Below are 14646 nucleotides of genomic sequence, written 5' to 3'. Positions count from 1 at the left end.
TAAAATAAAATAAAATAAAATAAATCAATATTAAAAAAAAGAATACAGGAGATAGAAATCATCTATTATTAAGCCAGATACATAGAGATTAGCAAAAAATGCAAAACAGGGGTGCCTGGGTGGCTCAGTGGGTCCTGGGATCAAGCCCCACATTGGGCTCTCTGCTCAGTGGGGAGCCTGCTTTCCCCTCCCCTCTCTCTGCCTGCCTCTCTGCCTACTTGTGACCTCTGTCAAATAAGTAAATAAAATCTTTAAAAAAGTACGAAACAATGCCACTCTTCACATTAATTTTTTTGTTTTAGAAAATATTATTTTAATAAAAATAAGTTATTCATATTGAAACATATAGGTTTTTTACCTTTTTTTTTTTTACTTTTATTTATTTTTATTTATTTGACAGCGATCACAAGTAGAGGGAGAGACAGGCAGAGAGAGAGGAGGAAGCAGGCTCCCTGTCAAGCAGAGTGCCCAGTGCGGGGCTCAATTCCAGGACTCTGGGATCATGACCTGAGCCGAAGGAGGAGGCTTAACCCACTAAGACACCCAGATGCCCCTTTACTTTTATTTTTAAATTATTTTTTAAAATTTCTCCCTTTTAACTTCTAATTATAGTAAATATCAATCAGTATAACCCATAAAAGCAAAAGCATTTTTGTGTTTTCATTAGTTTTTAGGAGTATATACAGGTCCTCAGACCAGAAACTTGGCAGACGACTCATTTAGTGTTTTTCAAATGGCTATACATCTGAACCATCTGGGTAAGTTTTTATTAATAAGAATAAGATTGCCTAGACCAGTTAAGTCTGAATTCTTGAGGATTTGAGCCAGACATAAGTAATTTTTTAAAGTTATGCACCAGGTAGGAGCGCCTGTGTGGCTCAGTGGGTTAAGCCTCTGCCTTCGGCTCCGGTCATGATCTCAGGGTCCTGGGATCGAGCCCCGCATCGGGCTCTCTGCTCAGCGGGGAGCCTGCTTCCTCCTATCTCTCTCTGCCTGCCTCTCTGCCTGCTTGTGATCTCTCTCTGTCAAAAAGATAAATAAAATCTTTAAAAATAAAAAAAAATTTTTAAAAATAAAGTTATGCACCAGGTAATTCTAGTGTATATCCAGGGTTGAGAACTAATGTGATTAACTTGGCTAAACCAGTAGATGGTAGATGGTAGATGAGAAGAAATACCTTTTTCTTGAAAGACACACTGTTGCCTTTTATCTGAACCCATAGTGGCTTTCTGACAACTGAAAGAAATGTAAAGGAGCATCCATTTGCTCTTAGAAGTCCTTTTTCTCCGGACGCCTGGATGGCTCAGTCAGTGAAGCGTCTGCCTGTGGCTCAGGTTATAATCCCAGGGTCCTGGGATGGAGGTCCCACATCCATCTCCTTCTTCTGCTTCTCCCTCTGCCTGCAGCTCCCCCTGCTTGTGCGCGCTTCTCCCTCTGCCTGCAGCTCCCCCTGCTTGTGCGCGCTCTCTCTCTCTCTGACAAATAAACAAAACCTTAAAAAAAAAGTCCTTTTGCTTAAATTATCATTACAGGAGTGAAGGATAGAACCAGCAAACTTTTAGAAAAATATTATAGGCACATGGCCTACAATGAAGCTAAGAACAGGCCATTTTATTTACTGCTCTTTGAGGTGCTATCCTCATCCAAGTTTTCAAAAGTTCTAGAAGAAAAACACTGTCTGACAGTGATTTTTTTTTTTTTTTAAAGATTTTACTTATTTGAGAGAGAAAGAGTGAGAGTGAATATAAGCCAGGGTGGAGGGTTGGAGGGGGACGGGGAGAGGCAGAGGGAGAAGCAAACTCCCTTCTGAGCAGGGAGCCCCACATAGGGCTCGAACCAAGGACCCTGGGATCATGACCTGAGCTGAAGGCAGACACTTATTGGCCTGAGCCACCCAGGTGCCCAACAGTGTGCTGTTTTTTAAACTGCTGCTTTGGGTGTCTGGGTGGCCCAGTCCATTAACCCTCTGCCTTCGGCTCGGGTCATGATCCCAGGGTCCTGGTATGGAGTCCCACATTGGTGTTCCTGCTTGGCAGGGAGTCTGCTTCTCCTTCTACCCATCTCCCACCCCACTCTTGATCTTTCTCTCTCTAATAAGTAAAAGAACGCTTTAAAACCAGTAAGATAAGCAAACTGCTGCTTCCATACGGGATCTCCTTGGGTGGTTTCTTGTGCTCTCTCTTTAAAGTGTGGGGACTTAGCTTCCTAAGGCTCTTGGGCCCTCCCAGAGCTGAGCCCACTGATTTTTAAAATTTCAGGCTTTAAGTAGTTCCCCCCAACCCACCATTGTAACAACTCAGGAAATTCACCCCTCTCCCTTTCAAAGTGAAATGTCCCGGGGTTTCTTCCCTGTGCGGGCTTTCTTTCTTTCTTTTTTTTTTTTTAAGGTTTTATTTATTTATTTGACAGACAGAGATGATCACAAGTAGGCAGAGAGGCAGGCAGAGAGAGAGAGAGAGGAGGAAGCAGACTCCCTGCTAAGCAGACAGCCCAATGTGGGGCTCGATCCCAGGACCTTGGGATCATGACCGGAGCCGAAGGCAGAGGCTTTAACCCACTGAGCCACCCCAGTGCCCCCTGTGCGGGCTTTCTGATGTGATGGTCTGTTTCTTGCCCTGTGGCTGTGCTGGTGGCTCCCTTCCTACTGTAGATAGCAGTACAACGGCAGGCATTAAAAAATTAATGTGAAGAATGGCAGTGTTTTGCATTTTTGGCCAATCTCTATATATCTAGCTTAATAATATGCAGCTTTCCCAACCAAGCCTCTGCCCTTCCTACCCCCTTTCAATGCAACGTCTTCTCTGCCTTTAGCTGTGGTGTTTGTTCTGCCAGGCTTTGGGTCATTTTCTGGATTATTTATGCTGATGTATTATCCAGCTGTATGTTTCTGTGGAATGAGGTGAGTTTAGGGTCCTCCTACTCTTCCCAGCCTTTCTCCACAAGTTGTTTTTTCAAGTGAAAAATGGTGGTCCATGAAAAATTACAGCTAATTCAACTAGCAAGTCAATCACACACGTGGTTTTCTTTGAAACAACCATCATACTTCAGTACGCAGCTGAAGTGCTTGTGAGTACTTCCCCCTTCAACTTACAGATATTAAGAAGATGAATACTCAAGGGTTAAGATTAAATAAAACTAAATTTTTACTGTTCTAACAAAGACATTTTGGGGTTAAACTGGCAACCAACATCCCCTTGCCCCCAACATCCGGCAAGTCAACACAGTTTGGTATGGAATCAACTACCTTGATTCATGCTAAAGCACGAGCCATTTTACCAACCCTCAGTACCAATGTCAACAGGGAAAAAAAGCAAATAGCATCTTAGTATTACTAGGAAAATAGTTTCAAACTCAAAGACCCCCTGAAAAGGGGATCCTCAGAGGTTCATGAAAGTATGCTTTGAGAAGTGCCTCACTAAGCAGATGCCCAAAGAACCAACATGCCAATTAAACATGAGTTATCTCAGCAAAAGTTAAGTTTCAGAATTATTCCACATATGATCCAAGTAAGACAGAGCATGGGCAAAGTGACAGGGTGGAGCCTACCATTTCAGTTGGATTGCTAATCCCATGTCAGACATTAAAAAATATAAAGTCTGGGAGAATTTTTCCTACAGGTTTTGATTATGAAATATTTGGCAGAGGAAATCTAATTCAAACCAGCTGCTAGACTCTGGCTGGGCCGCAGTCGGTTAGAACACGCTGCCAAAAGGACCCCTTTAGTGGGGAGACCAGATGAGCTCATGCAAAGGCATTTTAGCTGCTTTTGCCCCCTAAATCCTGTAAGCACAACACCACTCAATTTTCCATATTGTAAAGTAGCCACACTGTCTTTGGATCTTTTTCTTCTCTAGTCAAAGAAAGTTTATAGGAAAAGACTACAAAATGCACATCCTACAAAATCCACAGCACCTTTAAAACCAATGTGTTTTTCTACCTGTATCATGTATCTGGGCTTAATCTTAAGAAATATGTAAAATAAAAATTTTTTAAAAATCTTCATTTATCATATTTTACTCAAATTCCTCACCAGTGTGAAAATACCCACTATTAATTGTACACACACACATATCTTGGTTTCCAAGAATCTGTAAATGTGAAAACCAATAAATGATATTAATTTATATTACTCTAACAACATTCTTTGATTTTGAAACTACAATTAACTCTCATTTTATTAGGGACTATCTACTTTTGTGGGTAATCAACACTCTTGATTTCTTTTCCTTTTCTATGTGTTTATACTATCTTCTTTTTTTTCTTTGCCTCATCTATTCATAAGAACATGTTCCAAAGTATTAGGAGAATTAACGAAAGTGAATATTCAGCCCTTTTTCATTACTCATAAATCTCAAACCCTCTCTTTCTCCCACACCAAAAAGACATAAAGACACCACTTTCTGGCCTTGCTGCTCTCTGTGGGATACCTCTTGGTCCGGTTCCATCCTTTGGTTTCTCTCTGTGGCCAAACTCTACCCGCTAGGGGAGGCAAAGGATGATTAAGGTCCACTTATTTCTATCTTGCAGTGAGTTCAACCAATTCCACCTCGCTGACAAAGCCACATGGAAAAAACAGACCTCTCATTTGCTTGTCATCTTTGCTCCTAATCTACTGGTACTTCCTGATCAAGGAGTAAAGAATCCTTGTTGCAAAGTGAATTAAACTTATTTACCTTTTTAAAGATTTTATTTATTGATATGAGGCGGAGAACAAGCGCAAGAGGCAGAGGGAGAGGGAGAAGCAGGCTTCCTGCTGAGTAGAGAGCCCGATGAGGGGCTCGATCCCAGGACCCCAGGATCATGTCCCAAGCTGAAGGCAGATGTTTATCTGAATGAGCCACCCAGGCACCCCCGAATTAAACTTATTAAGAAACAACATGTTCAGAGGCACCTGGGTGGGCAGTTTGTTAAGCAACTGCCTTTGGCTCAGGTCATGATCCTAGGGTCCTGGGATCAAGTCCCCTAACATTGGGATCCCTGCTCAGCGGGGTGCCTGCTTCTCCTTTTCCCTCTGCCCCTTCCCCTGCTTATGCTCTTGATCTCTTGTCAAAGAAATAAATAAAATCTTTAAAAAAAAAAAAAAAGAAACAACATGTTCAGAGAGCTATAGGCTCCACCCATTTAATTTATGGCCAAGTTCAATTTGCAGGTCTAGGTTGATCCAAATTAAATTCCTCACCAGTGTGAAAATACCCACTATTAATTGTACACACACACATATCTTGGTTTCCAAGAATCTGTAAATGTGAAAACCAATAAATGATATTAATTTATATTACTCTAACAACATTCTTTGATTTTGAAACTACAATTAACTCTCATTTTATTAGGGACTATCTACTTTTGTGGGTAATCAACACTCTTGATTTCTTTTCCTTTTCTATGTGTTTATACTATCTTCTTTTTTTTCTTTGCCTCATCTATTCATAAGAACATGTTCCAAAGTATTAGGAGAATTAACGAAAGTGAATATTCAGCCCTTTTTCATTACTCATAAATCTCAAACCCTCTCTTTCTCCCACACCAAAAAGACATAAAGACACCACTTTCTGGCCTTGCTGCTCTCTGTGGGATACCTCTTGGTAACATTTCAATTCCTCACATTTAACATGAAACATTCACTATTTATAAAAACTATTGGATAGAGCTAAGTTCCTCTTTTAACAAAGGCCAAATCAACCCAATTACACTTTTTACACAGAATTCCTTTTTGACAGATTGTTAATTAATAATAAATAATAATTATAATTAAAGCAGCAAACACTTACTTATGCACATACAATGTGTTAGGTACCACTGTAGCATTTTATAAATATTAACTCATCCAATACTCATACCATCCTATACCATTTAGCTGAAGTTCTACAGCAGAGAAATGTTAAGAAACATGCTGCTGATTACCGACTCTAAGTGCCAAAATAGAGACTCAAATGCAGTTTATTAAGGATTGGTCTTAATTTCTTCCATTACATCTTTGGGGTTTTGGGGGAGATGGGTTGTTTTAATTATAACAGCTTTATTATTTTTTTAAAGAATTTTTTTTTAAATTTAACAGAGAGAGAGATCACAAGTAGGCAGAGAGGCAGGCAGAGAGAGGAGGAAACAGGCTCCCTGCTGAGCAGAGAGCCCGATGCGGGGCTCGATCCCAGGACCCTGAGATCACCACCCGAGTTGAGGGCAGAGGCTTAACCGACTGAGCCACCCAGGTGCCCCATAACAGCTTTATTGAGATATAATTAATGGATATTAATATACACAGAATTGTGCAACCATCACATTTAATTTTAGCACACTCTTTTTTTTTTTTTTTTAAAGATTTTATTTATTTATTTGACAGAGAGAAATCACAAGTAGTCAGAGAGGCAGGCATAGAGAGAGAGGGAAGCAGGCTCCCTGAGCAGAGAGCCCGATGTGGGACTCGATCCCAGGACCCTGAGATCATGACCTGAGCCGAAGGCAGCGGCTTAACCCACTGAGCCACCTATTTATTTATTTGACAGAGATCACAAGTAGGCAGGGAGGCAGGTGGGGGCGGGGGGAATAATGTGTATAAGAACACATTCTTTTTTATTGCTTAATAATATTTCATTGTATGGATATACATTTATTTCTCAATTGATGAACAGTTGGGGTTGTTTCCATTGTTTGGTTATTATGAATAATGCTATTGGGAACATTCATATATAAGTTTTTGCTTTTCTATTCTTTTCTTTTTAAAATAAGCTCCATGCCCAGTGTGGAGCCTAACACTGGGCTTGAGCCCAATGGGCTTGAGCTCATGATCCTGAGATCAAGACCTGAGCTGAGATCAAGTCAGATGCTTAACCAATGAGCCACCCAGGCGCCCCTCATGGAGAAGTTTTTTTGTGGACATAAGTTTTCATGTCTTTGGGGTATACAACCTAGGAATGGAATTGCTAGGTTGTATGGTGACTCTATATTTAGCCATTTGAGGAACTGCCAGACTATTTTCCACATCAACTGCACCATTTTACATTCCCATCAGCAGTGTAGGAGGGTTCCATTTTCTCCACATCCTAGTTTACACTTGTTATTATCTGCGTTTTTAATTATAGCCATCCTTGTGGTTGGGAAATGGTATCTCACTGTAGTTCTAATTTGCATTTCCTTCATGGTTAATTATGTCGAGCATCTTTCCATTGTGCTTATTGGCCATTTGCATATCTTCTTTAGACAAATTTTTTTTAGATCTTTTTCTCATTTTTGAATTGGGTAGTTTACCTTTTTTATTATTGAGCTATAAGAGTTCTTTATATTTTCTAGATACAAGTTCCAAATTAGATAAATGATCTGCAAATATTTTCTCCCATTCTGTGGGTTGTATTTTCACTTTTTTGATGGTGACATCTGAAGCATAAAAGTTTTTAATTTTAATGAAGCCCAATTTATTTATTTTTTTCTCTTGTTGTTGTGCTTTTGTGTATTATCCAAGGTCTGCCTAAGCTAAGGTCAAAAGATATATTCCTGTATTTTCTCCTAAGAGTTTTAAAGTTTTAGTTGTAAGTCTTATTTATATCTTTTCTGTATTTGCAAAATAAGGTACACTGATAGTAGACAAAGAACCCTGCCATCTCCTTCTTTAGTACCAAAGGGCTTTGATAGTCTAGGCCCGATCTAGTCAATGGCCAGAAATTATTTGTTTATAGGATTGTACTTTCTAGTATTGAACTGAGGCTCATCTATGGGATGTCACAGATTTCTGCTCCATCTCTCGAGTGACACAGAATTAAGGAAATGTCTAAGGATAAAGCTGCTCCTTGCATTCTATGACCATAACTAGAGTATAGGCTTCTTCCATAAAATTAAAACTTAAGAGATTTTTAAAAAAGTTTTTATTTATTTATTTGATAGACGAAGATCACAAGTAGGTAGAGAGAAAGGCAGAGAGAGAGGAGGAAGCAGGCTCCCTGCTGAGCAGAGAGGCCGATGCGGGGCTTGATCCTAGGACTCTGGGATCATGACCTAAGCAGAAGGCAGAGGCCCTAACCCACTGAGCCACCCAGGCGCCCTGAAACTTAAGAGATCTTTTAGTCATATTCATAAACTCTAAATCTTTGGGAGATACAAATTGAATTGTTGGAATCATAACTACTCAGATTATGTCCACATGTTTTCACAGGATTCCTGTCATGCTCCTAATGTAACTATGACTGAGAAACTATAAGTAATAGAATCGAATTTGATTAAGATTTATGAATGTGCTGAGATGACTCAGTCATAGTTCTTAACCTCAAAGAAGTTATAATTTAGTGGGAATTAAAAAAAAAAAAAATCCAGAGGGGAAAAAACCAAAACCAACCTAGAGACCTGATGGTTAAATTCAGTCTTTCTGTAGAATTCTTATGTCCTCAAGGAATTAATGAGGGTGCAACTCCCTAATTCTTAGGTTCAACAAATCCTTTATCTGTATTCTGTGATCTAGGTGCTCCAGCTCTAAATTACAGAAAAATTCCTAAAAGTTATGTGAAAATTATATTTCTATAAAAAGAATGACATATATAAGACAACTTGGAAAGTTGAAGGAAATCCTATATACCGTGAAAGTCTTCCTGTAATTTAGAGAATACTGCTCCAATGACTCTTGGTCTACTCTAAGCAGGAACCCTCATCACCACTCCAACCCCCACCACACCATTTCTCGGGGGACATACCAGACGGCCTCGTCATGTAGCTCTTTTTTAAAATACCAAATACTTTTCTGTGGAGTTCCTTTTTAATGTATAGTTTTTGAGTTACTTCAAAGCTGGATTTTTTTTTAAGCCCAAATAAAGTTAAATGTGAATATGCTTTCTAGTTTCAGACTAGTTTCTAGTTACCTTGTAAGACACATTGGCCCCCAAATCTACATATCTCTATTCATTTCCCTTCCAACTTTCCACATCTGGCATGCTAGAAATTTCCTGTTGCTTTAGGTCAAATCAATGTCTATTTGCTGGCATCAAAATTATGTGCTCTTATACTAGAAAGAGAACTGAAGAATATTTTGGCTGATTTGTGTGGTTTATCCACAGTACTATATTCTGGTTTAAGTGAATTCATCACACATTCAAAAGGTTACCCCAATTTCAGTGGTTTTCTAGTCACAATCAATAAAGTAAAGGAAAAAAACCCGTACTATTTATCTTCATGACTAAGCAAGACTTGAAGACTTCTAGGAAGCTGTTTCAACAACTTAAAAAATGCTAATGACAGAAAACATTTACTGAGCCGGGAGCTGCAAAATAATCAATAAGGTTATGAAAGAAAAATTTTTGTCTCAACCATCTATGTCTACTACTTAAATGCTACTTCAGGTACCCAATATAATAGAATTCACTTTAAAATTTTTTGGTAGATTTAGAGTAGGACAGCTATTTTATTTTATTTTATTGTCTTTAAACTTACCTTGTGGCAACAAGAGGGTAGCTATGACATGGTGATGCCCAGGCATCCCTTGTCCACGGCATACAGTCATAAAGCAGCAAATCCTTCTCAGTCACAGCCATGAGGACAGGTCTCCATTGTTGTCTTCCACCATCTAGTTTTGCCTGTTATAATGGTAAAATCCAGAAAGCAGAGCTAACTATAATGTTATATAGCTGTAAAAGTCCCTTCAGTGATGGTCTAACATCGTGGATCTCCATTTTGTTCCCTGAACCTAAGAGGTTTGAAGAATAGGAAATATCCCATCAGGTTCCTTTCCACTGGCTAGGATTCTCCACTGTGAGGTGGATTGTTTCAGCTGGAAATGCTCTCCCAGAGTGAGTTGGAGACATTATCTAGTGATAGGACTCTGTTTTTACAGAGTTCCCCATTATACTTTAGGAAGTTTATGTTTTGTTTCAAATGTACCATTGCATTTACCCACATAAAGCTCAGTTACCTCTGTGAGGATTTAAAAATTTAGGGAAATAACCACTATTTATCCATACTGTCAAGAATCCAAAGTCATAAAGCAAAAGACTATGCTGAACAAAAGCCCTGGTATATCAAAACATTTCTCCCCATGAAACAACAAACAGGGAATGCTTAACAATAGTGTTATTTTTACACAAATCCTAAAACAAAAACAAAAAAACACTGATGCTTCAGCTATAACTGATGGCTTCAAGGAGAAATCAAAATGATGAATCTACTGGTCTCTTACAGAGTTGTCTTTAAAGCTATTTCTTATTTTCTCTTCCTTAATGACATCTGAAGGTCATTTGAACATGTGAGAGAAACTTAAGAATGTATCTATAAGATGAAAAGGGGACTGAGTGGTTTAGTTCTGTGTTATAACATCTACTACCAGAACTTTCCCCTTGTAGTTAGAGCCACAAACTGATTCCAGAAGTTGGAGATGAATTCTAGCCAGTCAAGTTACCTATGTTCTTTTATGTGCTGGAAGCACAAAATATACGACCTTACTCTGAGATTCCAGCAAGTTTCTATAGAAATAATTTTACTTTTCTTATCAGTGAACCCAAGTTTTTCTAAGATTCTATATTTAGTCTCTGGGTAACTCTATAATACCTGGAGGAAATCAGTTCCAAAAAGGTTCTCTTGGATTCTTATATTTTTGGGTCACAGATAACCCCAAAGGGATTTCTAAGTCTTTGTCTCTGAGATTATTATGAATAATATTTCAAAAGGGAAGACACGGTAGTCTTCCCTTATCCATGGTTTTGCTTTTCATGCTTTCAGTAACCAACTGTCAACCATGGTCCTGAAGAAGATGATCCTCCTTCTGACATAAGGACAGAAGGTCAGTCATAGCCTAATGCTCTATCACAGTGACTGTGCCATTCAACTCACTTCATCTCACAACACCATAAAAATCACTAATATAGTACAATAAAATATTTTAAGAGAAAAAGAGACCACATTCATATAACTTTTATTATAGTATACTGCTCTAATTATTATATTATTAGCTCTTGTTAATCTCTTACTGTGCCTAATTTAATACATTGAATTTTATCATATGTATGTATGAATAAGGAAAAAACATAGTATATATAAACTACCGAATTTCTAAATATTCTCAACCAAATATCATAGATATTTCGTACTATCTATGGTTTCAGGCATCAACTGGGGGTCTTGAAATATATCCTCCATGCATAAGGGGGACTACTATAATGTAAAACCTATTTTCCCAAGAGGTTAAAATGGCAACCTGACTTTGTTTTTCCCCTTAAGGATAGGTAGAGAGAGAGGAGGGGGAGGGGAGAGATAGAGGCAATGGGAGAGAGAATCCTAAGCAAGCTCCATGCCAAGCACAGAGCCCAATGCAGGGCTCAACCTCATAACCCTGGGATCATGACCTGAGCCAAAATCTAGAGTCAGATGCTTTACTGCCTGAGGCACTTAGGCATTGCAGCAATCTGACTTTTTAAAATGAAGTTTTCCCTTAAGTTGTAAGAGAGATTTTGAAGGCTGCATCTGGAAAACCTAAGTTAAATGTATTTCTTCCCAGAGAAGATATTTCAGGCAATAAAGGAAAATTGCTAATACCAATAGAAGCAATATCTAATTTCAAATAGAGAACTTTTTGTTCAACTAACAATTTTTTTAAAAGATTTTATTTATTTATTTGACAGATAGAGAGCACAAGTAAACAGAGCAGCAGGCAGAGGGAGAGAGAGAAGCAGGCTCTCTCCTGAGCAGGGAGCCCAATGGTGGGGCTCGATCCCAGAACCCTGGAATCATGACCTGAGCTGAAGGCAGCTGCTTTACCAGCTGAGACACAGAGGTGTCCCTCAACTAAAAAAAGTTTTTTAAAGATTTTGTTTATTTATTTGACAGAGAGATCACAAGTAGTCAGAGAGGCAGGCAAATGGACAGGGAGAAGCAGGCTCCCTGCTGTGCGGAGAGCCCCATATGGGTCTCGATTCCAGGACCCTGAGATCATGACCTGAGCTGAAGGTAGAGGCTTTAACCCACTGAGCCACCCAGGCACCCCTCAACTAACAATTTTTAAAAAGTGTTTATTCTTTGGTCCCTTTGAGTCTATAGAGTCTTGGAGTCTTAAGTCTTTTTTTTTTTTTTTTTTTAAGATTTTATTTATTTATTTGACAGACAGAGATCACAAGTAGGCAGAGAGGCAGGCAGAGAGAGACAGAGAAGCAGGCTCCCCATTGAGCAGAGAGCCCAATGCAGGGCTCGATCCCACGGCCCCGGGATAATGACCTGAGCTGAAGGCAGAGGCTTAACCCACTGAGCCACCCAGGCTCCCCTTAAGTCTTAAGAGAATTTCTTTTCCCTCTTCTACTTACCATTGCAGAAAAGTGAAACATCAATTTAAGTCATTCTGTTTGTCTATTTGCCTTTAGTTATAAGGATACTGTTTGCTTTCAGTAGAGTCAAAATGCTTCCTGCTTTATATATAGCATGTATTTTTGGTTGTGGTATCAGTACAAGCAGCCTTGGGGCTCCACTATTAAGGTTTTGGCCAGAGAAAAAAGAGATACTAATGTTAGGGTTCTGGTTTGTTTGTGTTTCAACACCCACACATGCATAATACCTGGCCAAACAACAGCCTTCACCAAATTTTATTTTTTGATAAATAGAGTTGAATAACACTAAAGATGAAAAGCTGCTAATAGTTACTATTCATTTTCTAAATCCTAATCTGATAAATCAATCTTTTGACAGGTGGTATACTTCTATTATTCTGTTACTGTGATAAAAAGAGAGCAAAAACTAAATGAGCCATTCCACTAATGCTCATTTAGTGTACTTACACGTTTTGAGAATTATCAGGAACAAATTAGGAACTGTGGAAACAAAGCTTTCTTTGGCTGTCTTGGCTTTTCTAATCAATACTCAACTGCTTACAAATACTGGTTTTATAGGTAACATATGCCTCCCCAATTTGGTGGACTTAAAGAAAATTCTCTTTTAAGAATATAACCAATAAAAAGTAAACTATCAGTCACATAAAAATCAGTATCAATGAAGAGACAGAAGTCCCTGTGCAGAGAAGAGATTATCTATTGTTAACCGATTACCTGTAGTATAGGTTTCTGCTGTTTTAAGCAAACTCAGTTTTTATACAATGTGAAATAGCAGAAGACAAATTAAGGAGAGATCATTTAAATAAACAACTTTCCTAAATTTATCTCCACAAAATGACTTTTTTTTCCTTCTCTTTTTAGAAAAAGAGAAAGCGTGAGGTCAGAATCAGCATGAGGGGAGGGGCAGACAGAGAATCCTAAACAGGTTCCACATCATGGAGTCTGACACCTCTGACACCCAATGCCCAGGACTGTGAAATCATGACCTGAGCCATAATCAAGAGTCAGGCATTCAATGGACTGAGCCACCCCGGTGCCCCACAACTATCTTTTCTAAGTACAATTGAAACAACTTCATTTATATGCAAGATTTTCAGTAAAGACACCTTATGCCAAAAGAAATGCTTACCTCTAGTGAATAGATTATATAATCTAAAATTATTTTAACCAACTTCACACTTAAAGAATTAATCTTACAGTTAGAAAAGGCTTTAGCATTTACAGAATTCAAACTTAACCTTATCATAAGTTCATTATAATACTTATAACACCTCTGAAAAATGTATTCAGTCTTGCTTGAACACCTTATACCAACAGTGATATCTGATTTGGGTAACCCAAACAACTACTTCAAAAAAGTAAAAATGAAGAGTATTTTAGAAACAGTATGTTGAATTAGTTCAGTGGTATTATTTTTTTAAAGAGATTAAACCTTTTTACTTAGTATTATTTCCCAACCCTGAGCTTGTGTTCTTGGACAATATTTTACCATTAGTGATTTGTTTGCTTGCTTTTTGTATGTATATAAATATACACAAAAAAATTACTGAGCATCTACTATATACATAGCATTTGGCTAAGTTCTCTGTGGGCAGTAAAGATTTGCGAAAAAATGTGCTCCCATCTTGCAAGAGCTCAAAATTGATTGGAGGAACCACCACATAAATATGGTCCGTAAAAGACATATTATGATGAACTGGTGGTTAAGTTCTTCTCCTTCGTACTTGTCTTTATGTATCATAGACCAAACTAATTTCACTTTAAAAGTTTAACAACTCTCATATTGCTGGTGGGAATCTAAATTAGTTCAACCCTGATGGAAGGCAATTTGGCAATTTTTATCAAAATTACAAATGCGGGGGTCCTGAGTGGCTCAGTTGTTGGGTGTCTGCCTTCGGCTTGGGTCATGGTCCCAGGATCCTGGAATCGAGCCACACCTCAGGCTCCCTGCTCAGCGGGAAGCTGCTTTGTCCTCTCCCACTACCCCTGCTTGTGCTCCCTCTCTCGCTGTGTCTCTCTCTGTCAAATAAACAAATCTTTAAAAAAACAAAACAAAACAACAAAATTACAAACGCATATACCCTTTGTGATTTTTAAAAATATGTCCACAAATTCTTTACACTACTCTTCCTTTCAAGAGGTGGAGCCCTTGGGTGTAGAATGGACTTAGTAACTTGCTAATGGAAAGAATAAGGCAGAAGAGTCTAGGTCATAAAAGGCACTGTGGCTTCAGCTTGTTCTTTCTCTCAGGTCATTCACTCTGGGGAAAACCAGTAGCCATGTCTTAAGAACACTCAGGCAGCCCTGTACCAAGGCCTGCATGGCAGGAAACTGAGGCCTCCTGCTAACAGCCCTGTGAATGAAT

At 38.7% G+C, this 14646-nt stretch overlaps 1 protein-coding gene across 1 annotated transcript in view; it reads right to left on the bottom strand.

Moving 5' to 3' along the window:
• SNTB2 (syntrophin beta 2) overlaps positions 1–14646 on the bottom strand; it is a 114268-nt gene that overhangs the window by 24679 nt on the left and 74943 nt on the right. Inside the window, exon 4 of the mRNA XM_032324985.1 lies at positions 9406–9548. Coding sequence (XP_032180876.1) covers positions 9406–9548 — 143 coding nt within the window. The remainder of the gene's footprint in view (positions 1–9405; positions 9549–14646) is intronic.

Source organism: Mustela erminea, chromosome 19, assembly GCF_009829155.1.
Source record: "Mustela erminea isolate mMusErm1 chromosome 19, mMusErm1.Pri, whole genome shotgun sequence".
Lineage (NCBI taxonomy): Eukaryota > Metazoa > Chordata > Mammalia > Carnivora > Mustelidae > Mustela > Mustela erminea.
This window is presented reverse-complemented; position numbering and strand designations above follow the sequence as displayed.